The sequence below is a fragment of the Ascaphus truei genome, chromosome 14, assembly GCF_040206685.1.
Source record: "Ascaphus truei isolate aAscTru1 chromosome 14, aAscTru1.hap1, whole genome shotgun sequence".
Lineage (NCBI taxonomy): Eukaryota > Metazoa > Chordata > Amphibia > Anura > Ascaphidae > Ascaphus > Ascaphus truei.
In genome coordinates, this window is record NC_134496.1 from 33,022,709 (window position 1) to 33,038,177 (window position 15,469).

Genomic DNA, 15,469 nt, shown 5'->3' on the forward strand with positions numbered 1-15,469 from the left:
GATTCATTCAAAACCGCCATTGGATACAATCCGCTAGTAGTTTTTAACAATCCATCCACAGATTCCGCAATGCGCTGACAAGTCTTAAGAATCCAATCCGCAGATTCAGCAATCCACGGACTGGATTCTTAACATTACGAATTGTGGCGTTAGGTAACATTGTCTAATGTTACAGTTTTCAGCTCAAACTGCTGGGAATATTGGCGACAAATGATCACAAACAGGAAAGTGTTAGACAGATCTAGCCCTGCTGTGGAAGTGAGATAAAAACCTGCTATAGAAATCAAAGGGTGCTCAGTATATTAAAACTCATTAAAAATAGCATTAAGAGTTGAAGGGGAAAAAAATGTAGTAAGTATTATCTAATACTACAAAATTAATTTTTTTTTTAAGCCACATAGAATATTGCATGGATTGCTCCTTTTTGTCACCAGCCTTTGAGAGAAAATACAGCTTTAATGCATATTAAAAATATATCTCTAAAATCGTTTCCATTTAGACGTGATGTGGGTTAACAAAAAAAATAAAAATAATAAATGATACTGTGGAGGAATATTACTCGCTTTGAAACAAGCCGCACAAAACAAAGAGAATCCAAGGAGTGAGTTCTGAGCAATGTACTGTACATGTGCTTCTCCTGATAACTCTAATGCCCGAATCACTTTCTCCTTCTGAATCACAATGTCAAGTGACCAAGAAATATCACATTCTGCTTTTACTATGCAAGTTTCAATAGAGTCCATTGTAATTGTGTTCAAATATAGAAAGGCAATTAAATAAGCAGGCACAACGGATACATTCATTAAAGTGGCAAAACATTTGACATCTTATGTTTTTTTTTTTTTTTTTAACTAAATCAGTTCTGTAGTGTTAGATAATAGTGAGAATTTTTTTTAAATTCAACTCTTAATGCCATTTTTAATGAGTTTTAAAATACGGAGGATCCTTTAATTTCTATAGCAAGTTTTAGCACACTTCCCCAGCAGTGCGAGATCTTTGTAACACCTTCCTGTTGGTGATAATTTGATGCCAATGTTCTCAGCAATTTGAGCTGTAAACTATAACCATAGTCAATGTTACCTTAGTAATATCAGGATACATTGTAGCTGCTGAGTTACACTGACTGAAGGATTGATTGAAACTAAAAAAAGCGGCCATTTCGTTAGGCACACAATCAGTATTTTGACAAATTTATAACAGGAGCACCAAACGGTTAACAGCTTAGGTAAGAATGTACAATGTACAACAACACACTATCCCAGCAAGTTCAAAACCCAAACTTACCACACCATATATATTCGTGTCAAAAAGAGTGCTACCTAATATGACCTAATGTACAAAACAAAAGACAAAAAGGCCGGGTTTTAAGCTCACCCATCCGCCCTTTTCAATAGCAGGCCTTGTTGTGCACCTGTAAGCTACTTTGCTGTGGAATGCTACATCCTCAACTCCAGTGTGGATCTGCACATGTACAGTAAGTGTGCGTTTGCTGCTAGTTAGTGGGGTGCTACAGTATTTTGGTAGTACATACTGATAGTATACTCTTTGTTTTGTTCTGTGTGTCTGTCTGTTTTCTCCCACATATACCTGCTTGGGATGGTGAACTGAGCCTATGCGCTGGATACTTCCCTTTTCTATACAAGTTGTTTTGGAGGTGTTGGAATCACCTCCCTGGACTCTAGCAGCAGGACATTTCAGACACTGGATTACCGTGTAATAGTATATATTTTATACATTTTATTGTTGTTTACCTTGGTAGTTGATTGGCGCTACTTTTTCTTTTCTATACTTGTTGTGCACCTGTGAATGATCAGTTTATTAAGACTTTTCTCATTCCACAGAGAGGTGAACAGAACATTTACAGGTAGTGTTAGGACCTGCAAAAAGGCATACCGTGACGTGCCACAGAATTTATCTAAATGACCTGTACTTATGAGATGAAATACAGATAACTAGATAAATATATAAATTGTCATATTAGATGTCACTGGTGACGCTGCGGAGGTGGCTGGCTGGAGGAGTTAAAGGCAGGCAGCGAGAGGCGGGAGATTATTCTGTGCCCCTCGCTGTGTTTTTCCCTCCTAGTGTTCTCACCTGAAGTATCTGCTGCCCCGGGACATGCTGAGATCCTGGAGGACATCCGGCAGATCGAGGCACGGTCCCAGGAAGAAGGACAGCTGCTGCAGCAGCTCCAGGGGCTGCTGTCTTCAGTTGGGTGTCTAAAAATGTAAATTACTCCCTACAAAACGTGCAACGGTTCCATCAGAGCCCAAAGTATAACTTATTAAAGTTTAGCTTTAATATATAAAAAGTACAATGCTCAGGTTACAGAAAGCAATTGTTATAAGGATATACAGTATAAAATGCAGACAGTTCCTTAAAATCAATAGATAAAATAAGCAGAATCTAACTTACTTTATCGCCTAACAAGATCTTTCCCCAAACAGGTCATATGAGAATTCATGTATCTTATTGACATCAGACACACTCTTATTGAATTCTACTTCATAATTAAAATGCAGGATTTATATTCTAAATTCCCTTAATTGAGAACAACATAAACCCCCTTCTTCCATCAATCTCTCTAGATTACATTTTTACAACTAAAAAAAATCCTTTCTTTTGACGTTTAAACTTTGCCTCAATATATAAAAGACTTCATAACTTTGTTTCAATAATCCAGTACTTAGACAATGCCATCTTCACTATTGTGTCTGTGTACTTAATATGGACGCCATGATATGAAATATGAAAATGTAACATATATTTTCACATGAGAAACAGAAATCTGTACTTTACACCTCCTAATCATGAAGTGTTTTGTATTATTTGTTTCTTCTCATTGTAACTGTTACAAATATCTATTTGCTATTATTGTGAATTGCTGTCTGGCCCAGGATATCGTATTTAATAACTTTACCCAAACCTTTGGGCTGTCATCTTGACCACACACCCCTGATATTTCATTCATCATCTGAAGAATGCCCTTAAAGGTATATTTAAAAGGTTTACATTTATTCTAGTGTCAGGACAGCCATATTTCAATCCCCACTTACAAAACCAGAAATCCTTATCCCTAGATACCATCAGTCCTATAAAACACAGACCTGGTCAAGAGTTAAATAGGCCACAAAAACAATTCTTGTATTTTTAAGACAATTTGCAAGTCAACATTAACCTCTTGTGTTCCAGATTTATTAAAATACTTCATACTTTCTGCCATTTCCATTACAGGAGTTACAGGAAGCAGTTATATGGAGCATTAGGAGTAGTTATAGCGAGTGGTTATACAGTATGGAACAATAGGAGTTATATGGAGGGGTTAAATATTGTTGATCTAAAAAGAGAAGCATCGTCTCTTTAATTCGGCGCCCTCAGAATGAGAGATGGCAAAATCTTGCAGAATTGTAGGAACAAGAATGATTCCTTGCATGGGTCAGACAGCAGGACATGTTCTGTGAGCTCAGCTTGTGGTGGGGATAAGAGAAAACTTGTAAAATGATATAGTTCAGATCAAGAGGAGCTTCATCTTTGCTATGAATGCAACGTTACCCAAGAAGGTTTCCGCAGTCTCACAACAGTCTAAATTCACTTTTGTTTTTCCTCTTTCAGGGAACACATCACATATCACCAATAGTACCCGTACACGCTGGGTTGTTAATATTTGTGTTGTACGTATATGGGAAGATATGTCTTCGTTCTGACAAAGTGCAGGTGCATTTAATCTCAGGAGGAATTGCTTTCAAATTATGCGCTAATTTAATGGCAAGATGTTAAATAGAGCAGCACCCCAAGGACACTGTGACATAGAAATGAATAATGTTATTTGGTGAGTCTTCTCCCTTCTCTAAATCTTTTCTCTCAAACGTTATATCTTGCTATTTTACTTTAATTTCTGCCCTTTCACACCTGCATTTCTCTGCCCACTCTGTCTCTCCCTCTTCCTCCTCTCTTTCTCACTCTCCCCCGTCCCACTCTTCGCTCACTCTCCCCCCTGCGCTATGATTATCACTCAACTACCCCCTAACTCAATCCTGCTCCCTCAATTCCCCCCGCCTTACACTCATTATTTCTCACTCACTGCTTCCCTCTCTTACACCACTTGTCTTCTCTCTCCCCCCTCCGCTATCACTTAATTACCCCCACTTACTCAATCCCCCCTTTCCTCACACTCATTTTCCACTCCTCCCCTGGCCACACACACAATTCCCTCCCCAATACCCATAAAATTCCTCCTCCCACGTTTCCCACACAACCCCCTCCGCAATACAAAACCACCCCCCATATACAGATACCACTACCCCCATATACAGACACCACTACCCCCCCAAATAGACACCCCTATACCCCCCTAGATACAGACACACTACACAAACCCATATGCAAACACACCCCCAGATATGAAAACTGGTGCTAAATATTTCTTGCTTTTGGACATTATGTTATAGATGCACATTTCTCTGTCTGTTACACGATAGCTACACATTTCTGTGTGTTATGGATACATGCAATAATATTGTGTTTTAAAATGAGTACAAAAATCTACAGACATGAAATGAAACTCAATAAGAGTAAGTGCCTGTGGAAGCCTTAAAGTGAGAGTTGCTGTCTGATTGTGTCTTTGTGTTACCGTGTTTGACTAAACTTTACAAAGTACAGTAATATCATTGAACCCTTAAGCAGAGTAAAGATGCAAGCATCATTCATGGGTCTTGGGAATAGAGGTAGAGCACAGTAAAGAGGCAGAGTGCTCCTTGTGGAGCACAGAGCACTTCTTGTGTAGCGAGGCACAGAGGCAGAGCACGTCTTCTGTAGCGAGGCTCAGAGGCAGAGCACTTCTTGTGTAGCAGAACACAGAGGCAGAGCACTTCTTGTGTAGCAGAGCACTTCTTGTGTAGCAGAACACAGAGGCAGAGCACTTCTTGTGTAGCAGAGCACTTCTTGTGTAGCAGAGCACAGAGGCAGAGCACTTCTTGTGTAGCAGAGCACAGAGGCAGAGCACTTCTTGTGTAGCAGAGCACAGAGGCAGAGCACTTCTTGTGTAGCAGAGCACAGAGGCAGAGCACTTCTTGTGTAGCAGAGCACAGAGGCAGAGCACTTCTTGTGTAGCAGAGCACAGAGACAGAGCACGGAGCTCCTTAATCAGATGTGGAAATCTGAAGTATAGGAAAACTGTGACTCGCAGAGACATACAATCTGGCCCATCATGTTATCTTGTGTTTGTCATATCTTCCTGATCCCCCCTCCTCATCACAATCTGAGAGATAAGCACAAAGGCAGATCGACTCTGTGACAGCATGACAATCACCGGCCATTATTACTTCCCAAACTGCAGCTTCCATCAGCGCAGAGATCCCATTCGGTATGTTCACATTTACTTGCAAATAGAATGAGGCCCAACCAATTAAGGATAAACTTCTATTAAATCAATAATTAACTCAGATGTCGTCTCCAGAAGCATGCTGGGGAAACAGTAAATAATTATTAATGAGAAGGAAGAAGAAAGTGAAGGGATGTTTGCTGAATAGTATATATATATATATTAGCCAAGAAAATTTCTTTGTAGGCGCCCTAGATGTATAACATGCAAATATTTAAAGACATCAAACAGTATGTCATCTCATTCCAATGGAACTACACATTTAGTTAAGGGACATATAAACTGTTTATCCAGCTTTGTAGTCTATGCTATTATGTGCCCCTGTGGTATACAATATATTGGGAGCACGGCACGTCCTTTAAGTATACGATTTTTAGAACATCGTAGGAACATAATACATGGACTACAAACACACAGTTTATCTCGCCACTATCAGTTGAAACATAACAAAGACCCAGCCACATTAGTAGTGATGGGCATAGAAAGTATCAAATGTACTCTATTAAGTGGGGATAGACATAAACGGTTAAATCTAAGAGAAACCTACTGGATTTATGTTCTTAACACACTTAGTCCATTTGGTCAAAACGACTGCATTAATATCAGTACTGTAGTATGATGGGCAGATTCTCCCTTGATGACATGATTTAGAGGTCTGGGTTGAACATGCTTGACATGTTCCCTCTGTGTCGGTCTCATGGAGTCTCTTTCTCACACATCTGTTTATTAGATAGGTCATTTATTAGAATAGTATTAACATTCATCACTTTATTGATAGGTTCATTAGATAGGATATTTATTAGACTAGCATAACATTTATCACTTTATTACACATATTAATATTTATTATAGTTCATACACTTTAATATCACTTTATATAGGAACATTACATCATTGGGTAGTATACACTGATACACACTATTACACTTTTTCATTTCACTATATTCTTTTATTGTATACATACTAGTGATTTAAGACATATAAGAATATATACACTAATATGTAAATTTTCATATTTTGAACACTTAAAATGATTTCCTCCATAACTGACAGCGATATATAGATTTTCTGCTGTATGGTGCATTCTTTTCAGTTTGCGTTATTTGTGATCTCGGATACAAAGTCTCTATTTGTTTGATGTTTCTTTTCTCTTTTCATTTCTTCTCTTTATCTGAAAGATATATCACCATTACCATCACCATATCAGATACACATTTAATTACAAAAATTGTTTCAACACACTATGGGTTAAATATATACCCTGGGGTATCTATTATTCATTATTAACATAAATAGCAATACCCTTGTAATTTTATCTGTTACTCATACACTCTGTTACATGATCATCGATATTCCTTATTAACACTAAAATTATCAACAGATTGTTTGGAGTTATATATAAGTGGGTTTCTTCTAATTTGTTATCCTTTCAAGTACATTTCACAAGTATCTTAATCATTTATCCTCCTCTAGTAGCCCATTTGGGAGGCTGTTGATCACTGTCAAGTGGCCAGCATGCATCTCATATCTATGGGAGGATTGAATGATTGGATTGATTATTACAACATACAGTATTTATTTTTTGGGCTTCCTCTTCCATTTTCCTTTAAATTTTAGATGTACAGTATTATGATGTTTACATTGGTATTTGTGCATTTTTGAAATACACATATATATACAATCATGTTGTAGTGATTTTAAATGTTAATTGATTCATCCAGCACAGGCTTATTTTTACAATCGCTATGAATGGTTAATCACTGCTCAAACAACATATAGCCTAATTCACATTTATGTACTTATTATAGGTACAAACAAAATATACACACTTATACATGAATTTATATATATGTCTTCTTTTGTGGTCTTAAATTTGTATATTTCAAATGTTTCAAATGATTTGATTCTATTATTGTATGGTTCTATTGGGACATACAGCCATTAATTAATTGATTGCTTGTATTTATCTATGCAAATATTTAACTAGCCATGACGTCTGCTGATTGGTGGATTCAAATATAAATACCTATGATGTATATCCGTTATATATCCCCTGATGAAATCACCCGTGTGAAGAAACGCGTAGGGATACTAGTTTTTACTAGTGATGGTCACTGTACCAGACCTGTTCTATATCTGGGACTTTCAATCAGACTCTGGGACTCTGCGACGCAGCCTTGCGCTGACGCGCTGTTTGTTGGGACTTTGGGACGCCACGTCATGGTGATACATCAGTGATTTGGTCCCCTTGGTCCTACCTTCTCCCTGCCTCCTATCCGAAACCATTGTTCACCACAGTTTGTTTCCGACTGAGAACAGGAGTAGCTGCACATCCCCTGAGTTCCTGCTGGACGGTAGCTCAGAGGTGTCATACAACTTGTGGGAGCAGGACGTGTGAGCGGAGCAGCAGTTTCCAGCGTCTGGCGACTGAGTATTACTCATTACATGCTTTAATACTTTTTATGTTTGTGAGTGCGCATTTGTGGAGTTTTATGGAACATTAAATTTTGTATCTTAATATAATACACTAGGATCGGGCGCTTTCTTCTCTTTTTATCATATATATATATATATATATATATATATATATATATACAGTATATTGATAGAGCCACATTATGGAGACTCATTGCGGTGCGCTTTATGTGCAACTGTACTATCTGCTTGTGTTACTCATGTGTTAATATCTTCATATTGGTGTCTGCACATGTGGATGGTTTTGGTATTAAATTGATGCAGTGTCAGTGTATCATGATTTTCTTTTATCTCATTTTGCCCCTGTGTAAGGCTGAGAGTGCGCTGGCGTTCGAGCTCGGCGCTCATTTTGCTTGGGGGATTTGTGTCCTGCTGGTTATACTCAGGGGGGTGGTGGGGCATGTCGGGGGGTGCAGCCATGATGTCACAGAGAGGGCGAACCGCTCACGTGACGCACCAGAGAATGGAAAATCAAATTGATTTGTCTCGCCAAGCAGCTGAACGCGGTGCGCTCACATACACGCACGCACTCACGCTGGACAAACAAATTGTAACAATGTATTTGATCGCCCTGAGCGCGAGCGTGTGCATCCGCTCAGCGTTACCCTGGACGAGGCCTTAGTCAGGAGGATTTAGAAAGCAGGTACATGAAGGATTTATTATATAAAGGAAGTGTCTCTTTACCTGGAAGTAGGCTTTATAAATCCTACATCTCCCTCATTTACTCGACAGTATAACCTCCTCCCTCTCCTTTTATTTAGCCAGCTCTATAACCTCCCCCCCTCGCTTATTTAGCCAGCTCTATAACCTCCCCCCTCTCACTTATTTAGCCAGCTCTATAACCTCCCTCCTCTCGCTTATTTAGCCAGATCTATAACCTCCCCCCTCTCGCTTATTTAGCCAGCTCTATAACCCCCCCTCTCACTTATTTAGCCAGCTCTATAACCTCCCCCCTCTCGCCTATTTAGTCAGCTCTATAACCTCCCCCCTCTCGCTTATTTAGCCAGATCTATAACCTCCCCCCTCTCGCTTATTTAGCCAGCTCTATAACCTCCCCCCTCTCGCTTATTTAACCAGCTCTATAACCTTCTCCCTCTCGCTTATTTACCGGGCAACGATTTTCTCCCAGATTATTAGGACTCTGAGTGCTGGGTAGGTTAAGGGTGGCGCTGAACAAGTCTCTTACTTATTCTGCTGCTGCTTCAATAGGGCCTTATTTACCCAACTTGCCGGGTAAATAGCCTTCTAACTTATATAAAATGTGGGATCAAATTCTGAGCCACATTTGTCTGCATGAAAAAATATACGTAAGGTTTGAGGTGGAGTAACGAGCTGGATGAGATGGAAGAAGCTTCATTAATGAGCCTCTATCAAAAGGCCCTGTATTCCATGGATATTAAAAGCTACAAATGGGTTAGTGGCACTTTCCTGTTGTGGGACAGTAGGGGTCACCGTCTCGCTCATGGGATTCCCATTACAATACTTTATGTGAGTGTCCCTTTACCCTCCGCACTTCCAGGTGCCCCATGCGTGAGATGCTCCATGATCATATACAAGGGAGGTGATGTTAAGATCTCTCACACACGTCTGTTGTATGATTTCCAGGTCAGCGGGGTCAGTAAAGGGAAGGGACGTATGAGGGAGCAGAGAGTCCTGGTCATGGTCATCGTGATGGTCGTTTGCTTCTTGGTCTGCTGGTTACCGTATGGAGTAATGGCTCTAATTGCAACCTTCGGAAAGCCAGGCCTGATCCCTCCTGCTGCCAGCATCATCCCCTCTGTGCTTGCAAAGAGCAGTACTGTGTATAACCCCGTCATCTACATCTTCCTGAACAAGCAGGTAGGTGGCTATTATGGGCATATGGAATAAAAACAAAATGCTGTCCCCAGCACTCAAATGGAACGAATACATAAAGCATATTGTAGATAAGCCCGAAATAATTGATTTTACTAGTAATTGACTAGAAGCAATAGAACATGGCAACCACAAATATATAAATCACACGACAAAATGTATAATACACGTGAGATAAAGTGAAATTAAACATATCTAAATCAACAGAAAAAAAATGTACACGAAAATACACCTAAATTTGTGTAAATATGCAAATAATATACATAAGGTAGCAGTCAAAAATGATTATATATAGGTGCCTCAGAAATGGTCCAAAAAATGTCTGAATGAACTTCTAGATAATATAGTAGCCCTTAGTTGGAAGTCCAATCTTGCACCCCGGACCGGCTTGATGGATCCGTGGAGATGCGTCTCGATATATGTGGGATTTAAACACACAAGAAAATCATAGTGTATACTGCTGACACAACTTAATCATATATAACAAACAAAGACACACCGCATAAAACTAAAACACAAATAAACAAGACATTTACGCAATATACAAGACTACTAAAAACAACAACAAAAACCGCTGAAAAACAGTTAAGCTAATTTATTTAAAAGAAATAAAAAGACAATAACATTCTACAAATAGAGTCGTGTGGTGCTGCTGGTCTGGTTGGAAAAACCAGAATCCTACTCACAACAAATGCGGAGTAAACAGGCAAATCCAAATGTGGCAAGAAGACTGCTGCTATCTCCTCCGTTGCAGGGGGACATCTGCAGATGCGCTCCAATGCCGTCCACACGCTCCTTGTACCGGAACTCCGGTTCAGGGGTGGACGTTGGGGAGAAGAGCCTCTCACTGATAGTTGGTGGTATATCGCCGAGCCTGAAACGCTGCACACGCGTCTCCTAGGATTAGCTTTGACCTTTAACCCTACGCGTTTCGTGTGAGTCACTTCCTCGGGTTTGTGCAGTGTTAGTTACGTCCAGTTATTTATACCCATACGATAGCTGCGATTGGTCCAAATTCGGCCAATCAGCACTAACACATAACAGCCGATGAATACAATAACAAACAACATCACCGGCATAATCAAAACAGGACAAAAAAGCATATAATACAAGATTAAGCACAGCAGTACATAAAACAATTAATATATTATAGACATAAACATGCCCTATGTTCCAAAAGGATATGGACCTATAAATGACACTGATTATGCATATATAAACCCTCTAGAATGATATTCAACAATATTTGAACTTAAAGTATGTTCAAATACCAAAGACAGTAAATTATATAGCAAATATAATGAATGACAAGTCATTACAATAAACAGAGCTTCAACATTATTGTGGAGATTTTTACCCCTATCCACAGGACAGGGTATTGGAAAAAGAAAAAGAAAACAGCTCCCGAGGTGGATTGTCAATTTTCAAGGAATACTCCCAACTCAAAATCTATATTCAGTCCATTCAGTGAGAGGGTTTTCAACTCATATATCTAGTAGGCCTCACGCCTACTGATCTGATTCAGTTTATTACCCCCTCTCCAACTGGATGGCGCAATTTCTATTGCCTGACACACCAAAACAGCTGGGTTTTGGCTTTGGTGTGTCAGGAAATGATGAAAGACACTGCGTGGCCAGTCCCTTTCTAATATTATATATGTGCTCCTATATTCTTCTTTTGAAAGGTCCTGCCAGTTTTCCCTACATATTGCGAGGCACAAGGGCACTGCAAGATGTAAATCACAAATGTGGATTGGCAATTTATTAAAGATTTAATCTGATATACTTTAGAGGTGACATTGGACTTAAATGTTTTTCTACTCACACCATATGCACATGCAATGCACGTAGTGCAAGTGAAAAACCCTTGATAGGGTTAGATGAAGATGATTTAGGATGTTGCAGGGGACAACTAGGTGCTACTTTTAGATTTGAGGTTTGTGGCTGTAGTGAAAATTATATTAGGTTTAGTTGGAAGAATCTGTGCTAGTGTGTCATCTCGAAGGAGAAACGACCAATGTTTATTGAAAATGTGTCGTATTTTCGGGGCCATTTGAGTGATTGTCACCTCTAAAGTTTATCAGATTATAAAAGATTTAAATTGCCAATCCACATTTATGATTTACATGTTGCAGTGCCCTTGTGGAAGGACCTTTCAAAGAAGAATATATGAGCAAATATATAATATTAGAAAGGTATAGGATAACTGCGGCGCTCCCCTAATAACAGTGACTTTATAGTAAATAGAAAGGTCGGTTTAAATAACAATATAAAACCAGATAACAGTATTATACTGGCCCTTTATGGAACTGCAGCTCAAACTTAATAATAATAATAATATGTTTTTGTATAGCGCTGCTAGTTATACGTAGCGCTTTACCGAGACATTTTGCAGGCACAGGTCCCTGCACCGTGGATCTTACAATCTATGTTTTTGGTGCCTGAGGCACAGTGTGATTAAGTGATTTGCCCAAGGTCACAAGGAGCTGACACCGGGAATTGAACCAGGCTCGCCTGCTTCAAACTCTCAGTGCCAGTCAGTGGTGAGTAGAGCTAGAGTTGTGTTGAGCGCAGAGGATATAGAAAGTATATAAAAACACTCAGTTAGTGGTTGAACATGAATGTAATCATCAAAAATGAACCAAAAAGGTATCAATAGTGTTTGTGGGTAAACGCTTGTAATAAATAACAGCTATACTCACACAAGCAAGAGTGAGCTCCTCACATCAAGGTATCTTTGGATGTCCAGGAACCCCCTCCGATCTTCAAATTCTGTTTCCTAGAGAATGGACAGTCTCTGTCCTTGCAACACTCCAGAGAAGGATGACCGTCGCGAAATATAGATAAAATATGTGTACTTTATTTAAAGCAAATGGAGCCCGTAATATTCTTTATTGGCTATATGCTAACAGTGGAGGTTTTTAGTTTCCTTTTTCACCCGCCATAACTTAAAATGTATGTGGTAAACCTACCCAGCCTAGAAATATTGCAAAGCAAGTATAAACCAACCTCACACTAATTATACCCATCAAGTTTGAAACATGTCTGTGAGTGGTTTGACTTGCTTTGCTAGTCACATGCTGTGCTTAAAAGCTGTGTGAATGGCGATGCATTTGCTTAAATGGGCTCCATGTGAATGGATATTCCAGGCAAAAGGTGACACGTGTGCTCATTTGCATGTCATTTCCCAGAATCCCTTGCTTCAGTGGGAGCACTGTATGCTAGGTGATAATGGTTGAAAGGCAGGGTTGCAGACCTGTCTAAGGATTTGGTCCCGCTGCGTCCGGCGACGCGTGTGGCCGCACGACAGCGGGACGCCAGCCCCTTTCCTCCAGTCTGGAGGTCCCCGCTGGCTCCTTCCGACGTGGCTGACTGCATGCTGTGACGCTTCAGCCGGCCGATGCTGCAAGCTTCTGGTGATGTGGTGGGACAGTCAGCCAATGAGGAAGGAAGGGAGGCGGCTACGGGGAGGGAAGGGAGGCGGCTACCCTGTCTGTGCAGCCGTGCATAGTGCCACCCCCCCCCCCCTCTAGTGCCCGTTTCGCAGGCTTCCCCTGCTCCGGGAGGGGGGGGGGTGAGGAGGGGGGCTCCGGGAGTGAGAGAGGGACCGACGGGGGGGGGGGGGGGGGGGGCAGCACGAGAGCCCTCGAGCCCTCCGCTCACCCTCCCTTATCCCCCCCACTCAAACCACGCCTCCCGCCTCAAGCTCCTGCTCCCTACAGACCGAAGGGACCAGTGAATTGCTTCTCCACGCGCCGAATGTCTGCAGTGCGGGCACGTGGTATGGTATTAGCCTAAGGGTGAGTCCCCAGTCTTCACTGTGGCACGCGCACCCGGCGGGGGGGGTGGCGCGTGCATTGCACTACACCGCGATAGGCGGTCTGAGGGGAGAAGGAAGGTGTGCGATGGGAGGGGGCGTGGCTGTGGATTTGTGGGGGCGTGGCCATGACGTCCCGCGGCTGGTTCGCCCTTATTGGCTGAACCGCCGGCAGGGGCGTGGCCACGCCTCCGTCGCAAATGCTAATTTCAAATTCCCCTGCAGCCCTAAAACCAGTTGCGCACCGCTGGGGAAAGGTTCGCGACAAGGTAGGGACTGGGACAGGCCTGACTGGGGGGGCACTGTAGAAGTGACTGGGGCCGCCCCCTAAGACATGTGAATGTGCTCACAAGTGATATTTTTTTATTGGCTATATGCTAATGGTATAGGTTTTTTTTTTTTTCACCCACATAATGTGTGTGTGTGTGTGTGTGTGTGTGTGTGTGTGTGTGTGTGTGTGTGTGTGTGTGTGTGTGTGTGTGTGTGTGTGTGTGTGTGTGTGTGTGTGTGTGTGTGTGTGTGTAAAAAATGTGGGAAGGAGATAAATAAAGAAAACAGGGGAACAGGAGAAAATACAAGAAATAAAGGTGGGCAATGTTTCGGGTCGTGGGGCTCCATCTTCGTGCCCGTTCCCATAGGTTAAGCACACGTGGTATATCCCTTCTCCTCTGAACTTTTTTACCAGCACTGTTTTTGAAAAAAGAAACGTACAATTGTCCTCTGTGGATCCTTAGTGGATAGAAAAATCAGCATGTCCGAGGATGTCTGCCCTCCGTCTTAAATCGGTGTAGACGTCTGACGTGACCCGCTCATAGCCAATGGAACATGCCCCATATCATGTAGTCATGGTTACCAATCGCTGCACAGCCTGCGCAGACTCCATAGACTTGTGCAGATATGTGGAGAAAGAAAAACCACAAGCAATCTGCCACCCAAAACTGGATGAATGAGGGCATACCAAGTCATACTGCAAAACATAGTAATGCCTCTACACTTAGGAAATCTCAAACGTGAAAGTGCAATAGTATACATGTTGAAGGTAATAATTGAAATATACCCAAAGGACAAAGGGCTACCCTTCAGAACAAAGGAATGTCTCCCCATAATACAGATCAAAAATAATGCACAATCCCAATACAGCAGGGAGCTCCGTCGATCATGTGGATCAGACTAAATACCATACCAGGGTAAATTTCGGAGTAATCGTGGGAGGACTGGGTAGCAGTGGGATGAAACCACAGAGAGCAAGGAGGTGGATCACAGACACAGATAGTTGGAAATAGGTAGGTAGACACAGACACACCCCTAAGGTCACAGGACAATGGCACAAAGGGAGGTACAGCTCAACCCCCTTGTAACGCTGAGCTTGGGGTCCAAAGAATCACATCGCGCTATAAGCGGATCTCGGTAGAAATAATGGACAATTGTATGCGTTGTATAATAAAGTATTTAAGATACCGATAATCGTGTTGTAAAGTATTCATAAATATGAAAATTGGGAGCCACGCATGCATCGCGTTATAAGCGGATTTGAATTATAACGGATCACATTATAACGGGGTTGAGCTGTAATATGAAGGGAGACATCTGGATGGAAGAAAAAACAAAGATGAGACATAGAAGAAATAAACTAAAACAAATGACATGGAGAGACTGACCAATGCCACCAGGCTCCTCCGGTGTCATAATGGACAGCTGCCGCCCACCAAAATATTCCAGAACTCACACCGCACCCTCCAAAGAGAGAGAATCCGCCAAAGGCTGGCCATCTTTGTTCAGAGTAAGCAGCCGAGGTTTAACTCCTTATTGATAACATATGGACATCATTTTCAATTGCCACCGGAGCCTCCTTGTTACCCCTTCGGATTGCAGCTTTGTGCTGTTGGATCAGGTCCTTCACGCATAGGGGGGGATAGGAAGGCTCTGGTGGCACACTCTTTCACA

At 41.4% G+C, this 15,469-nt stretch overlaps 1 protein-coding gene across 3 annotated transcripts in view; it reads left to right on the plus strand.

Annotated features, from left to right (window-relative positions):
* The window catches only part of LOC142465912 (opsin-3-like), a 51,397-nt gene that overhangs the window by 3,311 nt on the left and 32,617 nt on the right, over window positions 1-15,469 (plus strand). For 2 of the 3 annotated variants that reach the window (XM_075570351.1, XM_075570348.1), the window contains exon 3: window positions 9,461-9,694. The exons of the other annotated variant lie outside the window; for it this stretch is intronic. In XM_075570351.1, the coding sequence (XP_075426466.1) occupies window positions 9,461-9,694 (234 nt within the window). The remainder of the gene's footprint in view (window positions 1-9,460; window positions 9,695-15,469) is intronic. 3 annotated transcript variants of the gene reach the window in all.